At 35.0% G+C, this 15,451-nt stretch overlaps 1 protein-coding gene across 3 annotated transcripts in view; it reads right to left on the reverse strand.

The window, feature by feature from the left end:
• LOC145259761 (L-fucose kinase-like) overlaps nt 1-15,451 on the reverse strand; it is a 153,427-nt gene that overhangs the window by 79,849 nt on the left and 58,127 nt on the right. For all 3 annotated transcript variants that reach the window (XM_080117497.1, XM_080117496.1, XM_080117498.1), the window contains 4 exons: nt 14,738-14,838; nt 9,575-9,655; nt 6,443-6,562; nt 3,552-3,693 (listed from right to left, as the gene is read on the reverse strand). In XM_080117497.1, coding sequence (XP_079973623.1) covers nt 3,552-3,693; nt 6,443-6,562; nt 9,575-9,655; nt 14,738-14,838 — 444 coding nt within the window. The remainder of the gene's footprint in view (nt 1-3,551; nt 3,694-6,442; nt 6,563-9,574; nt 9,656-14,737; nt 14,839-15,451) is intronic.

A 15,451-nucleotide genomic window follows, 5' to 3' on the forward strand; every position in this document is an offset into this window, starting at 1 on the left:
CTTGCTTTCCGAGCTGCTGGAAAACTGCTTCTGTGGTACCAGTATTCAAGAATTCTGGCGAAAGAACTGACCCATTAAATTATCGCCCTATTAGCCTTCTCCCACTTTTTGCCAAAATATTTGAGACCTTAATTAACCATGCTCTAGTCCAGCACCTTACAGATGCTAAACTTCTGACCGACCATCAATATGGATTTAGACAAGCCCGTTCCACGGCAGACATCCTCACTGTAATCTCTGAACGCATATACCATTCACTGGACAAAGCGGGAGAGGGCAGAGCGGTAGCTCTAGATATATCTAAGGCTTTTGACAGGGTATGGCATGAGGGTCTCCTCAGGAAGATTAGATCTTACGGTATCACTGGTAGAATACTTAACATAATTAAATCCTTCTTAGATAAGAGAAAAATCCAGGTTGTCCTCGACGGTCGTACGTCTAAACAATATAATATAAATGCCGGAGTGCCCCAGGGATCTATCCTTGGTCCTCTGCTGTTCCTGATATTCATAAATGACCTCCCCGATAAAATTGCCTCTGAGATGGGTATATATGCTGATGACACCACACTCTATAGCAGGCACGACAGGAAAACAAATGAACATATATCTAAAGTAATGGCAGAAACACTGGAGGATGACCTCAAATCAGTAGTGGAATGGGGACAAAAATGGATGGTAACGTTCAATGCCACCAAGACAAAACTGGTTTCATTCAATAATTACAGGAAACCTTCTCTACCACCTATAGCAATGGCCAACAACTCTTTAGCTGAGAGTACGTCTTTCAAGCTCCTTGGCCTAACGTTCACAGGAAACATGAGCTGGAACAATTACATCGAGGGCATTGCCAGGGCCGCTGCGAGGAAGGTGGGCTCTCTCTACCGTGCTAGAAAACTTCTAACACCCGAAAGTATCCTGTACCTCTATAAGGCCACTATTCGCCCATGTATGGAGTATTGCTGTCATATTTGGGCCGGTGCTTCGGCTACTAGTCTCTCTCTCCTTGACAGGGTTCAAAAGAGAGTCGCAAATCTGATAGGCCCTAAACTGGCATCAAAACTTCAGCCTCTGTCCCATCGTCGAAACGTTGCATCCCTCTGCCTGTTCTACAAGTATTATAATGGTGAATGCTCTGAAGAACTGCAAGCACTTGTGCCCCCACGACGTGAACACCCTCGACAGACCCGACAAGCTGCAAAATCCCACCCCCACACTGTAGAGATCCCTAGATGTAAAAGATCGTTCTACTCCAGTAGTTTCTTCCCCAGAACTGCTAGACTTTGGAATTCCATTCCAGGTCACTGCTTCCCCAACTGTACTGACATGCATAAGTTCAAGTGCAACGTGAACCAACATCTCGCTGCCCTAATCCCTACATAGTGCCCCAGTAGATGTTTTCCCTGATAGTAGCCCCCTACACCAAAGTGGCAATGTGCCTTGTTTGGGGTGAAAATATAATAAAAAAAAAAAAAAAAAAAAAAATAAATAAATAAATAAACTTATGAGGTGTGTATATATATATATATATATATATATATATATATATATATATATATGAGCAAATGATTAATAAAACATGTTAAAAGACATCTTGAAAAAGAGTTAAAAACATATTTAAATTTTATATATATATATATATATCTATATATCTATAAAAGTGAACGTGTCTGTCTGTGTGTCTGTCTGTCTGTGTACATTTCCCTACGCAATAACTCTGTCAATTTTTAGTCTATAGACTCGAAATTTGAAATACCGGGTACTGAGATTTGGGAAAATCGATGTGACGGGTGTCAGCCAGAAATTTGGCTGTTAAGGGGTCAAATTTCAACGATTTGACCTTTAAGAACTCTACCAAACTCCTCCGACAATTTTGGGTCTAGACACTTGAAATTTTAGATTTAGGTTCCTTGAACATGGATCTAACTTAATAAAGTGATTTGAGCCCGAAACAATAAATTTTAAGGGGTCATAATAGGGGTCAAAGTTTTAAAAAATTAACCATTTTTTTGTTTTTTTGCTTTTTTTTTGCACAGCATACACCTCCAAACACCCGAGCAACGCCGGGCACCCCTGCTAGTATATATATATATATATATATATATATATATATATATATATATATATATACATACATATACACACACACATGTATATATATACACATATCCATTTATCTGTCTAGCTAAAGAATAACAATTGTGAAAAACAATAATGAAGGGTCAGGATGTCATGATAAATCAGACTCTATGACCAATTAAAACTTGCATCGGAAAACTGGGTAGATGAAGCTGGATCTGACATATCAAAAGTTCTGGTTTGTGGAAATTTAGTCAATTTTAGTTGAGTTGATTCCTAGACATGACAGAGACAACATGTGAGATCAAGGTCTCTTCAAAAGGGGGCGACGGTTACTTTACTCCAGTCTGCTAAGAAACGCCTGTGGTGTGAATAAATAGATATATAAAAAACCAAGAATTGTCTTAAGTCTATCTCGTATGCGTTTGTCTTTGGTTAGCAGAATCAGCTCCCTCAAGATGATCAATGATGAAGAGTGCTCCACAGCGAAGGTAGCAGAGCAGAACCACGTATGTCAAATTTATCATACATACATAGATGCTCTGACACACATACATTCATAGATATTTAACTTGATAAATAAAAAGAACTTATAAGAAAGTTAAATAAATAACCAAAATAAATAACACAAACACATAACTAAGACCTCATTATATAATATAACATTATGGATATGTTTGCTAGTAGATATATTAGATGGTACATGTTAATGATTAGGTGCAGGCAGAAAGGTCAGTTATTGATTTGGTTATATTATTTTTATCTTGAATTGCATATCATCATATTAAGTAATTTTAAAGAGTTGTCCAAATGCAGGGGATATAATTCAGTCCGTCATTTGGGCAAATGTTGACATTTTTCTTAAAATGCAATTTACTGTTATATATTAGAGTCTTGCAGATGAAAGCGGTCATGTTTGATAGTTTTGTAGGCCTACAGGCTAAATTTCTAGTCTTTCCATGAAACTGCAGGTATCAATGGACAATTGAACTAATGTGCAATGTTATTGAAATAAATTTAATATATAGATTGGGAATTTGGAATAAATCAAATATTTTACAGCCAGTTAAAATATTTATAACGATTATTTTGTTGAATAAATGTTTCATCTTCTAATTTTATAATAAATTGCAGTTTTATAAATTTAGTAATTTTAGAGAGTTATCCAAAAGCAGGGGAGATAACTCAGTTTGTCATTTGGGCAAATATTTACATTTCTCTTAAAATGCAATTTACGATAAAACTGATTTTTACTTAAGTAATTCCACTTAATAATTTTTCCTACTTTTTGGTGAGGATACTTATCTTTGCCTGATACGTAAGTATATCAGAGCTTTTATTTGGAATGCAATTTATTTTATCTGTCCTTTATCTGTAGAAGCAGCAAAGATACATTTTAAGATGATGCACTGAGCTCCAAAGGATATTACATCATCTTTTTTTTTTCATAAAAACAAAAACGTGTATACATACAGGGAGAGATTTTGAAATCATGAAGCTCATCCCATAAAATCTTCTTTATTTCTTTCATGAGGTTTGACGAATATTTTGAAGTAAAATCATTTTCGGTCACACCAGTCACCATCGGGAATAACAAGTCGAAGAAAAGCGACAACTGTAAAAAAAATTGAGGCCATTCTTAAAACATTTTAAAGATGCTGATCTCCAATCTATGGTTCCCCGTTGCTAAACGTTCACAAAAACACTTGACTAGCTACAACCACTACATGCGATTTCCCCCACTCAACATGATAGCCTTCAAATTACATGTAAACAAGTTTTTGTTGAGCCGTCCCCATAAATAATCAAATTCTACCCAATTTACACCATTAACGATTATTAAAATACCACGTAGCATTCATTAACCCTTATCCTCGAGTGGCCTTCGAAAAAAAAGCTGGAAAAAATATGGAACATGAAAAAAATCAATATCAAAATTTGTAGAAACATTAGGAACAGCCCCAAAGAACTTGGAAAAAAGACTAGGAGAAATTGGAATTACAGGGAAGACTGAGATTATAAAATTAATTATTATTCTATTGTTATTTTTATGTCAGGTCCTCGTCTGAACTCCAATCTATGGTCCCCCTTTGCCAAACTTTCACAAAAAACACTCAACTAGCTACAACCACTATATACGATTTCCCCCACTCTCTATCTGTGCTTAAATCTAAATGCAGATTCCATGGACAAAGCTTCTTTTCCAGAACTACTGTTCCACTGGCCTGCTTCCCGGTTGAATACAACATATTAGCCTTCAAATCTTGTTGAGCTGTTCCCATAAATAATCAAATTCTACCCAATGTACACCATTAAGGATTATTAAAATACCACCTTGCATTCATTAACCCTTATCCTCGAGTGGCTATCAGGCTTTGATAAGCGGTGACTCCCAAATAAACAAAAAATGATACATCGCTGAAAAGAACCAAACCTGTCTTTAAGACTCACATTACACATCGATCGTATCATTTTTATATCATTACTCTCCATGCAACACATGTCTTCAACCCTTAATGGCCAGATTTTGCTACCTAATGCTATAAATTTCAAAACAGAACTTGGCGAGTTGACACAATTTGTTCACGTTTATAAAGTAAGAAATAAAAAAGATGGTTCGAAATAAGTTGTCATATTCGGAAGATTGATGGAAATTAAAAATTAATATAGAAAAACGTAAAATAGTGTGATACTATGAAGATGACCCGGGTCACTAAGTGCAGAGTGGAGGGGGGGGATAAAGATAAGTAGGAAATGACTAACAATTAACCTGTAGATATTTTTAGATCAAGCTTTTAGATTTGGCAAATGACAATAGAAATCTATATAACAGATAACAAAAAGAAGCAACAGCACTTGACGGGTGGGGGGTGGGGTGGAGGGTCAATGAGATGGTTAGAGAAGGAAGGGCATCTTCTGGTCAGCTCGAGTGGAGGGATTTGAGATCGCAATGCCATACTAGTCAGTTTATAGCGGGCAGCGATTGACGATGCATGGACAGTTTTAGAGTTGACCGTGAGACAGAGATCGAGAAGAGTTGCAAGCTGAAAGACAAACGTAACATCAAAAGAACTCGGAGAGGACACACAGACTCACAAGTCCAACCGTCAGATATATTGTGAAACATTTGTCGTTGTGCTTTTCCTTTTTTTGTTTCTCTTTCATTTTGTGACCCATGCGTGTTTCGTCGGTAGTCACCAGTGTGAACAAAAAGATGATGATATGGCCAACGAGATCGATGAAGAGATGGAGGTAGAAATCCACGGCACACAACATTTTAGCATTGGCGGTCTGTCGATGGGGTCACATACTGGCACAATAGTATGTAAAATTTATTTTATTGTAGCAGTTGTTCGGACTGGAAGACGTGTGTAATTGGTGGATATTGTTTCAGAGAGATCGCACATAGATTGATAGTTGAATGATGATGCCGGGAACAATTCTTAGCTTTGAATTAGTTTCGGTTTTATATAAAAAAGCTGAACGAACACAAGATGGGCTGAAATAGCAAGAATTTTGTAAAAATCGATGTAAATAAATCTAGACGCAACGCGCTTCGCAAATCGTACACATTATTATCTAGGGGCTATATAAACGGGATCGTCGGCGAAAAAAGCCTTTTTGAGACATACAAAAATGCGCGCGCATTTGCCTTTTATATATATAGATAATATATTATTATTAATAATATATAACTTATTACTAATAACATATTATTAATATATAATTTATTATTAATAATATATTATTAATATATAATTTATTATTATTAATATATTATTAATATATAATGTATTATTATTAATATATAATGTATTATTATTAATATATTATTAATAAATAATTTGTCTTATTATTATTAATATATTATTAAAATATAATTTATTATTAATATATTATTGATAAATAATTTGTCTTATTATTATTAATATATTATTAATAAATAATTTATTATTAATATATTATTAAAATATAATTTATCTTATTATTATTAGTATATCATTATGAAATTTATTATTAATAATATATTATCAAAATACAATTTATTTTTATTAATATATTATTAATAAATAATTTGTCTTATTATTAATATATTATTAAAATATAATTTATCTTATTATTATTAATATATTATTAAAGTATAATTTATTACATAACTTATCATATTATTATGTATTTATTACCGGTTTTTATTGGATAACTTGTTGATTCGTTCATTGTAGAACCAAATGAAAAATGAAATCGAATGAAGAATCTTCGTGTCAGTTTGTCTTGACAAATGCTTATACGGAGACCAAAGACACTTAAGAATGGTGGCTAGTAGTTATTCAAACTATACACATATCAATGATATCAATGCATACCTCTTTTGGTTCTTGACCACTGTCCAGTCCAATATACGTACAACTGTCGAGAGGTGGTTTCACATGAAAGTAGAGAATCTTTTCGGCAACAATCCGACTTAAATACACGATGCCACAAACCTGAAATAAACAAACAAAATGGAGGGAAGAAGCAACATTTTGGAAAAGGTTTGCTCATTTCTTCAAGATAAAAATTTTTATGTCCATTTTTTTTATTAAACTAATGAATCTACATTTATCAAGGCTAAAATCCACTCAAGGATAAGTGCTATAAGTGATGACTGGATATTTAATTGAATGCTGAATAATATTATGAGAAGATTTAAAATGACGAAAATGATATGAACAAAATTTAATTACATTTGAGAATGATTTATAACAAGTATTTGTCAACATTGGATTTGGAAATGACCAAGTTGTAGTCTGCAGGGAAGTAGTTCTGTAATAATGTGTTCCACAGTTAGAAAGAAACTCTGTTCATGGAAATTCTGCTTGAGAAAGAAAAAAGTTTTTACTAATTAATCACCATTTATCAAAGCTAAAAGCCACTTAAGGATAAGAGTTAATGTAGTGGATAGATTGCCAATTCAATGATGAAGAATATTATGAGAGGATTGAAATTGATTAATAGAATGAACAAAATGTAATGACTTATGACAAGTGTGTGTTGGCATTGTGTGTAAAATATAAAAATAACCTTGTTGTACTCTACAGGGAAGCAATCCAATGATAATGTTTCAACGGTTGGAAAGAAACTCTGTTCATGGAAATTTAGCTAGTTATGCAATGAACCATCAGATAGATGATCTGCAGGTATCTACAAATATTAATCCATCATCGTGCAACAGCAGGAAGATATAGAGTTGTCCATTTGTTCCCAAGCAACACCGGGCATCCTTGCTAGTATCCTTTAAAGGTTTGTTCAGTTTAGTCGATTGTCTCCTAAGAAGACGTTATTTCAAAAAACAATACTAGTGTTGTTATATGGCACAATTATGCTGACACATCGGTTCCTGTTGGATCACCGAAGTTAAGCAACGTTGAACCTGGTCAATACTAAATGGGTGACCATTTGGGACTTCCAGGTGCTCTATGTGCTCTCCGCTTATCTCGGCATTGTTTTCAGTCGTCCTGGATTCTTGCCACTGGACTCAAGCAGTGCCGACTCAGAGGTGTGGCTGGAGATTGCGCAACTCTTGCCTCCCAATTACATGTGCAGCTGCTCCATACAGGGGTTATCCTTTGTCTTTCAAGACTGAATGGAGGCATTAACTAGTATTGTTGCAAGCCTGTCTTTGTTTTATCCTTATTTCCACGGCAAGTGCTCATCAAACCACCGTCAATAACTTTCCCCACTCTTTAACTGTGCCTAATTCAAAACGTAGATTCCATGAACAAAGCTTTCGTTTGCCTGTTTCCCATCTGACTACAACTTGGTTGTCTTCAAGTCCAACATAAACAAATTCTTTATGAACCGCCCCCTTAAGCAATCCAATCTACCAAATTTCCATTAATAACAACTATAACGATTATCCCATTAATTACTGTACACTCAATAACCCTTATCCTCGAGTGGCCTCAGAGCCTTGATAAGTGGTGACTTCTTTGTAAAAAAAAAAAAAAAAAGAAATCAGCATTATTGCAACACCTAATAATGCATTGTGTTATCTATACAATAAGATTCCAGTAGTTTAATATATAATGAACCCTCGGATGGATAATCTGCTGGAGGGAATGAATTGGTCCACCAGATTCCTACAAGAGCAAAGAAACAGAATTGTTTTTTTTTCCCAGGCAATGCAAAGTATCCTTGTTAATATCTTTTAAAATTTTTCCTAAGCTGATAAAATCTTGCTCTTGTTTTTTTTTCTTCTGAATCATGAATGAAAGCAAGCACGTTTGGAACGGCGACATGGTGCAGGGGAAGGGAAAGGTTTATGCATATTGTATGCTGAAAAAAGAAAAGGGAAAATCTTGAATGCATTCATAAACTTCAAATGATTGTGCGCTATTGTTATTATTAATAACTTTTTCACCGGTTACTCTTTTATTTTTTACAAAGGTGTCATCATTTATCAAGACCCGGAGGTCACTCGAGGATAAAGGTTAATGAGTGTACAGTAGTCAATGGGAAAATATCGAAATATCATAGCAATCATTAGTAATAGCACTTTGGTAAATTGGATTATTTAAGGGAACAGCTCATCAAGAACTTGTTTACATTGGACTTGAAGATGACCATATTGTAGTCAGTTGGAAAGCAGGGAAACGGAATAGAGTTCCACAGGTGTGCAGTTCTAAGAAAAAAGCTTTGTTCATGGAATCTATGTTTAGGTTTAAGCACAGATAAAGAGTGGAGGAAATTATTGATAGTGGTTTCAGCTAGACAAGTGTTTTTTTTATGAAAGTCAGGCCTGTTGCAATGAAAGTGGATGAGTGCAAAGATTTGGATGATTCTATTTATAATCTAGGGGTGATAAGAATGAACCAGTCAGATGACAGAATCATTTCATAAAATATAATGAATTCTTCTGTCTAGACACGAGAGGGGAACTATGCTCTGCTGATTTCGACTTGATTAATTTTTTGCCTGAAAAAAACTTCTTTGACTGGATTTATGCTGCCATTTATTTGCTTGGGATGACTACATTTTTCTATTACAGGAATAGTTAGTACAATCAGGAAAGATTAAGAATAATTTTTTGGTACTTTTTTCCATCCCAAACAAGGCATATTGCCACTTGGAATGTAAAGGGCTACTATTTAGGACTGTGTTTAACAGGGGCCTGTGAGGAGTTGAGCAGCGAGATGTTTGCTCACATTATATTTTAACTTCTGCAGGTTAGTACAGTCAGGAAAACAGGAAACAGGAGGGGATTTCCACAGTCTAGCAGTCTGAGAGAGAAAAAAATCTATTAGAGTAGAAGGCTTTCTGACATCTAGAGACCTAAACAGTGAAAGGGTGGGATTTTGCTGCTTGAGGGGTTAGTTGGGGTTATGTACACTGAATGGGCACAAATGCTATGAGTTCATCTGAGCACATTCCATGCACGATTATTTTTTAATTTCCGATTCTAAAACAGAACAGAAACAAACAAGGGAAAGAAAATGCAAATTTTCAAAAATACTTACAATCAGAAAATCGCCAGACGGTAGTGCGCAGGATGCGAGACTGTCGTCATCAGCTTGATACTTTATATCTTCTACGTAACCCTGAAAAAAAAAAAAAATTATTCAGTTCATGATTCTCCATCTTTATTTTAATTATTTACATCATTCCATTTCTCTCATTTTATTTATGTTATTTGCTCCTCTCTCAATCCCTTATCCTTGAGTGGCCTCTTGGCCTTGATAATGTGGTGATGCCTATGTAAAAAAAAAAAAAAATCATCCTTGCTCACTCTCTCTAATTAAGTCACTCTCTTTTTCTTATCCTAAAATATTCATGCTACTTAGTATTATATATAGAATAGCAAGAGGATCCGATGTTACCCGGGATCAAATAATATTTTTATTATCAGCGAAATCGGTGAAATCAACCATTTTCCAATCAAATCAATTGATTGTTTGCTCCAGTTGAGGACCCACTATGATACACCAGAAAGAAGCTTCACATGCCTCCACACAGTGACTTAGTCCACAATACATTGTAGTCTATATTGCACTGTAGAGAATCTACTGCTTATTTTATAAATATATTTTAATACAATAGCTTTACTTGAAGTTAAAAATGCAAAAGTCAAGTATCATGGTTCAATTGTACTCTAAACAGAAACATTCATTTCAAATGTGCCCCTGTCACATGAAAGAACCTACTGTTGATTTTATATGCCAGGCCCTTCTGCTTGTGATGTGCTAAATCTTCTAAAATGCTCTTGTGATGTTAGGCTGTATAAGGGTGTTAACTTTGATCAAAATGTTCCTTCTTTAATTGGATTTTTCTGATTTTGGATACTTATCAGGAGCGTTCCAATACAAATCATATCAAAGAACTCTGCCAGATACATAAAGTACATTTGTATGAAATTGAAAACAAATCAGTCCAGCCATTCTAAGTTCATAGAGAACAAACTCACCCACACAAAGTACCTTTTATATGCAAGTAGATATACACTCATGAGCAAAAAGAAATGGACCAAGCGTGAAAGAAGGAAGAAATCGATTTTTCAATATTTTTCTATGAATTTTTGTTAATTTTAACTGAAAATTTCTATTTTGCAGATCATTATCATTATAGCATATAATAATAAGTGGAAAAATGAATCCTAAAAATGGTAAGACCGCATCTTGGCGAGGATATAAAAAACCGAATTGCAAGATTAAGGCAGTCCAAAATGACTTACAAGAAGATTTTTGATATTTTAAGAAAAGAAAAAGTGAAAACATCTCTTTCTGTAGTGAAGCGAATTAGTCAAAGGTTCGAAGTCGAATGCTTGGTAAAAGGGAAATCTGGATCTGGTTGCCCTAGAGCACCCACTTTGAAGGACGACCACAGGCTTAAATTAACTATTTTGAAGGATTGAAAGAAAACTTATGTTGACCATAGCAAAGAATTCAAAACATGGGCTGGAAATTCTCTTTCTAGATATACAATATCTAGACGAATGAAAGAAATGGGATTTTCTTCTAAAAGGTGTTCAAAGAAGCCATTTTTATCTAAGAAGAACATCAATAATAGTGAGATTTTTCTCGTGTTATGGCAAGAAAGATACAGACTAGTTCAGGAATGTTTTCTGGTTAAATGAATCAAGATCTTGTCTTGTTAGTGATGCTCCCGGTGCTCTCGAATGGTGCAATCGAACAACTGGAGAAAGATTTTAACCAAATTGCATAAAAACGACAGTTAAATACGGGAATAGAGGGATAATGGTATGGGGAACTTTTACTGCAGCAGGAGTTGGGGAACATATTAGATGTGAGAAGTCAATCAATGCAAAGGAATACATTCGAATATCAGAAACAGGACTGTTACCAAGTATACAGAAGCTGGGAATATCTCAGAACATTGTTTTTCAACATGATAATGCTCCTGCACACACTGCTAAAGTCACAAGAAAATGGTTTTCTGATAATTCAATTAATATGATATTTTGGTCAGGTCAAAGCCCCGATTTAAACCCAATCGAGAATATTTGGTCCATAATATCTCGTGTATTGACTGGAAGAACTTTATCGAATAATGACAAACTGTGGGAACTGTGCAAAGCGAATGGAATAGCATCTCTTCTTTGCAGTGTTCCACTTTGGTTGAGAGCATGTCTAAAAGGATTGATCTTTTAAAGAAATCAAAAGGGAATGCGATTCCATACTAAGCATTTATTAAAGTAAATGCCTTGTTCTGTGTTATTAGTCTCATTTAAGTTTCCTTGTTCAAGTGTTCAATATAGCTTTTTAGTGCAATAAAATATATAAAATTTGTTTGGCCCATTTTTTTGCTCATGAGTATACATATATATATATATGTATCCACACTTTTTGGTGCTGCTGATAGCACTAAATCGGTGCAAAGATTTGCCACAGAGGAAGCGAACAACAGACCTCAGGTTTTATATCAGAGTTTCCCTCTCCTAGATACATGTCTTAACAAAGACTAAGGGTGCATCTCTCCTTGTGGTCAGGTATAATCCCACCAGTTTGTAAAATCAGCAACATCGAAAGCTTCTTAATCTAGTCGCAGCTTCGATGGGCAGGTCATGTGATGCGAATGGATGATGATAGGATACCGAAGCAACTCCTGTATGGCCAATTAGACAGAGGCCGTCGAAACGTGGGACGACCATGGTTGCGTTACAAAGACAAAATAAAGTCTAATTTGCAGGTTCTAAATATTGAATATAACAACATTGAGCTAACTGCAAAAGACAGAAGGAAGTGGATAGAAATGTGTGACAGAAAAATCAAGGAGTTCTCGGCGTTTTGCATCGAAAAACTAAAAGAAGCGAGAGTCAAGTCAAAAAATAATACTGAGCAGTGTGGAGCTAAATTCTCGCATTTATATGTCTGTCACCACTGCGGTCGCCATTGCAAGTCTCTAGCAGGACTAAAGTGCCACATACGTCTAAGTGAATGTCGACACGCTGAGTTCTAGACCTTCAGGTCAATTGTCGGAGTCTCATACGTCGAAAATCGACGGAGAGTCCATCATCATATATGTATATAAAAGAACTTATTATTTCACAGGATACTCAAATCCTGTCAAACAATAAATTCAGTCTTTAATTGTGTTCTTATATGAAAAACTTCAGTTCCTATTTTGTTTGTATTAAGCCTTTTTATTTGGTTGGGATTACTATATAAATATTAAGATTTACATTTACTTTAAGTTTACAGGAGTTTTTAGCTTGTAAACTTAATTTTTACTTATCGTGTGGTATCAAGTCTTATAAAATATTTTTAGGAGGTAATATTATATAAGGCAATCCTAGCCGAAAAGAGAATGGCTCAATATACTTGATAGAGCAAATTAAATTTATAGTTTTTGTTTAGATTTCATTAAAAAAACATGATTTTTCAGAATAGAAATTTATTGTTTGAATAAAGAATACAGTTCAGATTTTTTTTCCTTAACCCATGGATTTTCGAAGTAGGTTCATCTCCTCAAAGGAAAATCTTTATCTTTACATCATCAATGTTCTGATCTCCATCTGGCATCAATTGAAATGAATGGCTCTCGTCTTGGGGAGGCCTCATGTTTTGACAAGCTTCTGGGCTTGATCTTTACTCCTGATCTGAAATGGAACACATACATTAAATCTGTTGCCAAGGCCGCTGGAAAAATGGTGAGACCCTTCTATCGATCCAGTAGATACCTCACTGCTGATGCAATTCTCTATCTATATAAGAGCCAGGTATGTCTTAGGATGGAGTACTGTTGCCACATCTGGGCAGGAGCTGCTAGAAAGGACATCCTGCCTTGATAGAGTTCAAAATAGACTTTGTAACCTCGTAGGGGATGTCCTTTTCTCTTCCCTGCAACCTCTTTCTCACAGAAGAGATGTTGCGAGTTTGTCTCTGCTTTATCGGTATTTTCATGGCAGGTGCTCGACTGAGCTCCAATCTATGGTCCCCTCTCGCCAAACTTTCACAAGAAATACCCGTCTAGCAGAAAACACTATCAATAATTACACCCACTCTTTATCTGTGCCTAAACCTAAACATAGATTCCATGAACAAAGCTGTTTTCTTAGAACTGCACGCCTATGGAATTGTCTTCCGTTTTCCTGCTTTTCAGCTGATTACAATATGGTGTCTTCAAGTCTAACGTAAACAAGTTTTTGATGAGCCATTCCATATAAGTTTATAAATTTGCCGAATTTCCATTACTAACAATTACTATATTGTCCAATTGACTACTGTACACTCTTTAACCCTTATCCTCGAGTGGCCTCTTGGCCTTGATAAGTGGGGATGCCTATGTAAAAAAAAAAAAAAGGAAAAGTCATTAGCTAATATTAGATCTAATTCGAAACAATATTGTTAATAGAAAATAGAGGAAATAAAAATAGATACAATGAAAGTATATGAATTTATCCAGGTGTCGTGGTAATCCTTGTGGTATATTGTGGTCAGAGTTCAAGTTTGTTGAATCCACATTTTAAGTAGATTCCAATTTATTGGAAGGTATTTTTGGTCTTTAGATAGGTTGGTTTGGAAGTCAGTTTCTTTGTATATATATATGTATACGTATTGTGACACCCTGCACTGAAGATTCCCGAAAGGATGAAACACTAGTGTCTGTAGGTATTTGATTATTTAATTATTATAGTAAATAATTATATATATATATATATATATATATATATATATATATATATATATATATAAAATCATACTTGGTTTATATCCATTTTATATGCTGGCATACATTGGACAGCTTTAAGAAACTGACTTCCAAACCTTATTTCTCTCTTTTTCCCTCATGTCCATTGTCATCACCTCCACTGAATGTTTTCATTGTCTTTCCCCTATAAAGTGAACCTGCTACCTTAACTGTTATATATCTCTTAATCCAAGAACTCTCATTCATTCAACATGACCATACCATCAAAGTCTCCTGTTCTGTACACATTTTCCTCTACTGTCTAGATTCAATCTTTCTCTGAAGTCACATCATATCATTTCTCATACCATTCTCATACCATTCTCATGTGATTCTTTCTTTTTATACCATTCCTTAATGCTTATCCATGTTGGCAAAGTTTCACACTTACATACATCACCACACTTTGTATACATTCCTGATAAACTCTTCTCTTAATCGAAACACTGTAACACTCTACATGTTAGGTATATCACCTGTGGATCAATCTTGAAAACGCCATGTTCTTTACAATAAGCTTGACTGCTGGGAACGGTAACAACGCCAACGTCTGCTTCCGGGTTTGGCCATCGCATGACTACAATGAAAGAATTTGCAAGAATTAAAGCGGTTAATTGCAAATATTGAAAAATAATATTCTGATTAATTTTGGTGAAATTTCACATGCCACTAGATTCTGAATCCAAAACAAGATGTGTTTCTAAATTTTTGAGGATTGATAATGTGTATTATTTGGACTACTGTCTACAAGAACTCCATGGCATAGTGGATAAAGTACTTTGTAAAATCCAGTTGTAAGTGACACTCTTCAAAAGGTTGAAAGTTCAATCATCAGTGCAAGTGATACTAAGAATAAAATTGCGAATTGATTAGGACTTCTACCCAGTCATGGCTGACAGAACAAGAACATGCTACCCCCAAACATTAAATAAAGGGTTCCATTGAAAATACTGTGTGGATTCCTAAGTTTGACAAAAAGATTCCTACGTTTTACAAAAAGATTCCTAAGTTTGACAAAAAGATTCCTAAGTGCAACAAGATGAACGTTGGAGGTCAAAATAGATGACATGAATAGCACGATTACTGTGGGATGTCATTGAGTGCAATGGAGGTCAAAACGTTAAGATTCATCAAACCCAAAGACGTCACTCTGACGTGTTATAGACACGTTGGTTTGCAGGTGCATCCGG

This window comes from Euprymna scolopes, chromosome 35 (assembly GCF_053919585.1).
Source record: "Euprymna scolopes isolate OS-2025 chromosome 35, ASM5391958v1, whole genome shotgun sequence".
Lineage (NCBI taxonomy): Eukaryota > Metazoa > Mollusca > Cephalopoda > Sepiida > Sepiolidae > Euprymna > Euprymna scolopes.